The sequence below is a fragment of the Xenopus tropicalis genome, chromosome 1, assembly GCF_000004195.4.
Source record: "Xenopus tropicalis strain Nigerian chromosome 1, UCB_Xtro_10.0, whole genome shotgun sequence".
Taxonomy (NCBI): Eukaryota; Metazoa; Chordata; class Amphibia; order Anura; family Pipidae; genus Xenopus; species Xenopus tropicalis.
Window position 1 is genome coordinate 86,976,810 of NC_030677.2, and position 6,000 is coordinate 86,982,809.

Here is a 6,000-nt window from a genome sequence, read left to right on the forward strand (position 1 = left end):
TTTTGACGCAAGAGACAATTCTTTTGATGTGAGATACAATTCTTTTAATGTGAGACGCACAACAATTCTTTTGACAAGCGAGACAATTCTTTTGATGAGCGAGACAATTCTTTTTGACGCAGGCAACAATTTTTGGCCACGCACCGAATTTCGCCGCCCGTTTCATGAAAAAAAAACACCAATGGCGAACATAGACATTCGCCACCAGTTTTTTTGCCTATCTGTGACTTAACAGGTTAAAGTGGAACTCCATCCAAACACAACTTAAGCTTTTAAAAATATGCAGCCTTTTCATGATTTTTAATGTAATAATATGATTTGGAACAGTTACTAAAGACTAGCCCCCTGTTCTCCTGCTGATCTGACTGACTACGTTGAGAATCAAAAAAAAAAATAACAGTAGTGGACTACTTCTGTCTGTATTCTCCAAATTCCACAATCCCCTGCACATGTGACATCAATAAGGAAAGGAACATTGCAGTACAAGGCATTGTGGGTTGTGTAGTTCCTGCTTGCTGTCTGTAAGCTGTGGAGAAGTTGTTACAATTTTTTGTAACATTTTCTTTCTGCATCATTTGAAACCCTGGATGGTGAGGAAGGCCTAAAACATTGGTTTTAGGCCTTCCTCACCTGCCAGGGTTTCAAATGATGCAGAAAGAAAATAACTTTTCTGCAGCTGGATTTTAGCTTAAAAAAATTGTATTTATTCATACTTTTTGAAGGAACAGATTACAGTGGTAGGTTTCTGTATTGTGTGAAGCTCTTTAAAGGAGAAGGAAAGGCTAGTAAAAAGTCAAGCTGCAGGCATACCTTCAGTTCTCTCAATAGTGCCCTTAAGTCTCCCCATATTTCAATTGTTCAGATGATCAGAAGCCAAACAGGAAGAAAAAAAGCTGAGCTGGGTAGAGAAGATTCCCATAATGCATCACTCCTGCACTGAGGCTGAGACCAGCTCTTTAGTAAGCACATGCACATTTAGATCTTCTGTGAGCGCGCAAAAGCAGGAGCGCTCCCCTTCCCCCTCTGTCACTCCCACTACGAGTGCACACCAATAGCAAGCGTCCGGTTGCTATTGTGACGCCCTATATAAAAAGTGGCGAGCCGGAGCCATAAGAAGAGGGGACGCAGCAGGCGGGTGCTGGGGGGAGCAAGGGGAGCCGCAGGGAGGATACTGGAGGATGTTGGGGACGCATGTGCAGTAGAGACGGTGAGGGAAAAGAAGTGGACATCCCTTATTAAAGATGGCGGCGCTGTTCACTGAAATGAGTATGTAGTATATAGTAATGTAGTAAGTAAATCTTTCATTAGGCAAGCCAGAAATATAGTGTTTTTACATAGCAATAGTAGTACTATTGAATAGTGTGCTTAATAGATTTTGACTTTCCTTGTCCTTTAACAAATGTTGGTTTGGAAGACCTCAGATACTTAGATTTTAATTATCAATGACTAGATAATCTTTCATATCTGTTTATATCTGTCCTACTAATTAAACTTTATATACAGCCTCTATAGCTAATATACAGTTGATAGGGATGCTGTGTTCTATGTAGAAACTAGTAATATTTTGATAGGTGCACACCACATAAAGACTAAATCAACTATTGAACAAAGACTTATGTTCAGAAAGTTCATCCATTTCCCTATGCATTTTCTATGCCCATGCATCTAGTTACAGTACTATAAAAATATTAAAAATATAATACATACATGTTAGCTTCACAGTTGAAGAATGTATTTTTGTTCATCAGCAAAAATTTTATATTCATTAGAATTAAACATATTTTGTGTTTTGCAGGTACTGTAGTTGTCCAGCAGTTGATGGCTGTTATGATAAGTCAGCATGAAGTATTATTTCCTAAAGATGGAGATAACCAATTTCACGAGCTTAGCATCAACAACAATGAAATACAAAAAAAAATTGTATTAGGTCAGATTCAGAACAAAGAGAATAACAACACTAAAGATGCTGTTGTAAGAAGGTGTTCATGGGAAAAGATTGAAACTCCACAAAGTTCTAATAATGGTTCTCCTACTGCACTGCCTGGGAGTAAATCAAACAGTCCAAGAAATAGCATTCACAAACTTGATGTCGCCCAAAGCCCACCACTAACAGTTAAAAAGAATCCAGCATTTAATAAAGGCAGTGGGATTGTAACCAATGGATCTTTTAGTAGCTCAGTGGATGTCCATGATAAACACCATTCCTTACCTAATGGAACATTACAATCTAGAAGAACATCATCTTTAAAAAGCTCTGGTACTAAAATGGGTACTCACAGTGTTCCAAATGGTGCAGTGAAAATGGGGGTATCAAGCACAGATAGTCATTCTTTAAACACTCGGACAGCAAGCTGGTTGCCAAATGGTTATGTTACAATGAGAGACAATAAACAAAAGGACAATGAATCTATACAACACAGATTATCTACCTACGATAATGTTCATCAACAATTCTCCATGACAAACTCTGATGACAAACAAAGTATTGACAGTGCAACTTGGTCTACATCATCATGTGAAATTTCTCTTCCTGAAAATTCCATATCTTGTCGCTCTTCTACAACTACCTGTCCAGAGCAGGAATTTTATGGGGGAAATTTTGAAGATCTCATCTTAGATGGGCCTCCTAATGAGGACTCTACTAATCCCACAGATTTCGAAAGTAAATTTGACAGGAGAAGTGCAGGTGGTCGCAGCAGTAGAGCAACCAGCAGCAGTGACAATAGTGAAACATTTGTTGTAAATAATACAAGCAGTCACAGTGCTCTTCATAGCCTTGTATCCAGTTTAAAGCTGGAGATGGCAAAACAAAAAATGGAGTATGAAACAAAATTAAAAAGGTAACTAAAAGCAATTCAAATGTGTGCAACATTTATGTTTACAGTGTATTTGATGCTGAATTTCATTACTAAATATTTTAATATGCACCATATTGAGGCTTATTTTGTTTTACAAACAATGATCAAGGACACTTCATATTGAGCAATTTAAAGTTTTAGAGCCTTCCTTGTTGTGGTTTAGTGATTCAAGTGAAAGTGGCATAAGAGGGTTTATTTTGCCTCCAACATGCAAATATATTAATTATAAGAGCATAGCTTGTATTGTGAACAGAAAAGTCATTGGATATATGCATGAGTGGGAGTGGTCACATTTAGTTTACCTACTTACTCTCCTTCATCTTTCCAACCATCTTCTCTCTATTTACTGGTTATCTTTGAAAAACAGCCCATCCTCATAGCTTGCAAAATGTATCTTGTCTCTGCACCATTTAAGTAGATATTCATTATAAACTGTTTAGCATATAGGATCTTGGCAGCAAATTATCCTTTTCACCTTCTAAGTGACTGAATTCCCTTTTAAGCTGTATCAGAAATGATCTTGCCTTACTAATACTCCTCTCCATGTGTTTAAAAGGGAAACTGACATCCAGAATACTCTAAAAGTCATTTTGTATATGCCAGTTCAGACCTTTTTTCCCACAAAATCTTCAGTATCCCATAAATACCCTTGTTACTGTCACAAATCATGTTTCTCTTTATTACCTTATATAATTCATAACAAATTCCACATAACTGGCCCCTGACAGTGTCTGGTTAGTGAGTAGTTTTATTCAAGCCTTACTTAATGCAGTAGATTTTTTGTGCACTATGAACACATACATGTGAAAAGACATACAGCGAGTTGCAAGAAATAGCTCTCTAATTTTCACTCAAGTGTTGCTTACTTTTTTAACAGAAATACACAGTTTTGTATTACACCTTTCTTGTTTTGTCTTTTCTTAAAGGAGGAAAGGCTAAGTCACTTGGGGGTGCCAAAATGTTAGGCACCCCCCATTGACGGCAATCGCTTACCTTTTACCCGGGGCTGGTGCCCCTGTTAGGAGAAAACCGCACCAGCCCGAGGTACCTGCAAGCGAGCGTCTCCCCTTCCTTCTGCCGTCTTCTTGCACATGCGAAAAGCCAAACTTTAATAAAAAAGTTGGCTTTTTTCACTCTACTGGGCATGTGCTGGCCCATGGATTCCGAAGACAAAAGAAATAAGGAAGAGAAAACACTCGCTGCGGCTACCCGGTGCTGGTGCAGCTTTCTACTAACAGGAGCACCAGCCCGGGGTACAAGGTAAGCAATTTTGGCACCCCCAAGTGACTTTGCCTTTCCTTCTCCTTTAAGTCTATTTGCATGCATGTACTTGCAACTTACAAGTGCAGCCTAAAAATTATAGTTCAAGTGTGTCAAGAGAATTATTTGCCCAAAAAATATCTGACCAAATAGCTCTAGTGTGCTAATGGTATGGGGTATCAGTAATTGCAGTTGTGACAGTTTATGCCTCACTGCACTACCTGAATCATTTTGTTCAAAAATACAAGAAATGCTTCTTTGATCAATCACCTCTCTTTTCCTGCAGTTTAGAACAAAGAAACTTCTCTCTTGAGACAGAAGTGGTAGCTCTGCAAGAGGAGCTAAACCAGGAAAAAAAGAAATACACAATGGTAGAAATAAAAATGAGGAATGCTGAACGTGCCAAAGAGGATGCTGAGAAGAGAAATGATATGTTGCAAAAGGAGATGGAGCAATTCTTCTCTACTTTTGGAGACTTGACAGTGGAACCCCGTAGACCAGAAAGAGGGAACACAATATGGATCCAGTAAAGTGACTTAATGTGTAGGACAAGAGGCTGTTGGAGTTTTAATGGGAAGTGTTTTAATCAGGTGGCTGGTCACCTGACGAGGCTAGCATGACTCATTGCTATCATTTTCAGATAAAAAATAATTAGGACAATTAATCGCATCAATAGCAGAAACTATGTAACAACGTCGATTATTATATACTCCATAATCCTTCTATCAAGTGTTATAACTGGATATGTGTATATAGAAAAAGTGTTATGTTGTTAAAAACTTGCACTCTTTTGAATTATAATGATGCAAGTCTTGCAGATTTGAAATGTTGTTGCAGTTAAGCTTTATATAAGTCTATATATCCTTGCACTTAATATATAACATAATATAATATTTTTTTTGCATTGTGCTACCATAAGTTTATTTTGTATATTAACTGTTCTTGTTCCCAGTGAATGAACATTAAAAAAAATCTAGGATGATACTTTCTGGCATTAATGTTTGTGCCAATCTACAAATGCAACCAAGTTCCTTTACCATGTTGTAACACTATGGGGCACATTTACTTACCCACGAACACTCCGACGGTGTCCGAATGCGTTTTTTTCGTAATGATCGGTATTTTGCGATTTTTCAGAAAATTGTCGCAACTTTTTCGTAGCCATTCCGAATGTTTCGCAAAATGTTGCGACTTTTTCGTAGCGTTACAACTTGCGCAAAAAGTCGCGACTTTTTCACAGCTTTCGCGCCGAGTACGAAAGATTCAGATTCATTCAAGTTTCAGTATGGTGACTTTTCTTGGGCCAGGTTGGAGCTGCAGGGTGCCATTGAGTCCTATGGGAGGCTTCCAAAATCATGCTAAGTCTGAAAGTTTCGCCCGCCGCTTACGAGCGCTCAATACGAAAAAGTCGCGACAAGATACGAGCGAATCGTAATGGCTACGAAAAACTCGCGTTTTTTCGCGCAAGTCGTAATGTTTATGAAAAAGTCGCTGCAATTTCCGAAAAGTCGTAAAGGCGACGAAAAAAACCGCAAGAAATACGAAAAAGTCGTAAAATGTTCGTTTTCCAATCGGAATTTTTCCAATTCGGAGGTTAGTAAATGTGCCCCTATGTCTCTTTCAATTAACGCAGGGAAAAAAAACGAAATTTACCACCAGGTGGCACATGGTCTATGGCAATGCTGTGGTACTGGGGGTCAGATTTTTTCTGGCCTACATGGTGGAGGGCTGATAATGGAAGTCAAGTGTTGACCACTCCCCTTTTTAAACCTTTTTTTTTTTTTTTTTTAGTAAAATTACTCTAAACAGCCTCCAGAATTACCTACCTTTATCCCAGCATTCTCTCTGACCTGGTTCCTCAGTCAGAAGGTATTCTTTTTCG

The 6,000-nt window shown here is 38.5% G+C and overlaps 1 protein-coding gene across 4 annotated transcripts in view; it reads left to right on the forward strand.

Annotated features, from left to right (window-relative positions):
* The window catches only part of arhgap24 (Rho GTPase activating protein 24), a 269,673-nt gene extending 264,459 nt beyond the window's left edge, over positions 1-5,214 (forward strand). For all 4 annotated transcript variants that reach the window (XM_018097447.2, XM_018097448.2, XM_031903496.1 and 1 more), the window contains 2 exons: positions 1,796-2,840; positions 4,405-5,214. In XM_018097447.2, coding sequence (XP_017952936.2) covers positions 1,796-2,840; positions 4,405-4,648 — 1,289 coding nt within the window. In that variant the 3' untranslated portion in view covers positions 4,649-5,214. The remainder of the gene's footprint in view (positions 1-1,795; positions 2,841-4,404) is intronic.
* Positions 5,215-6,000: the final 786 nt, after the last annotated feature.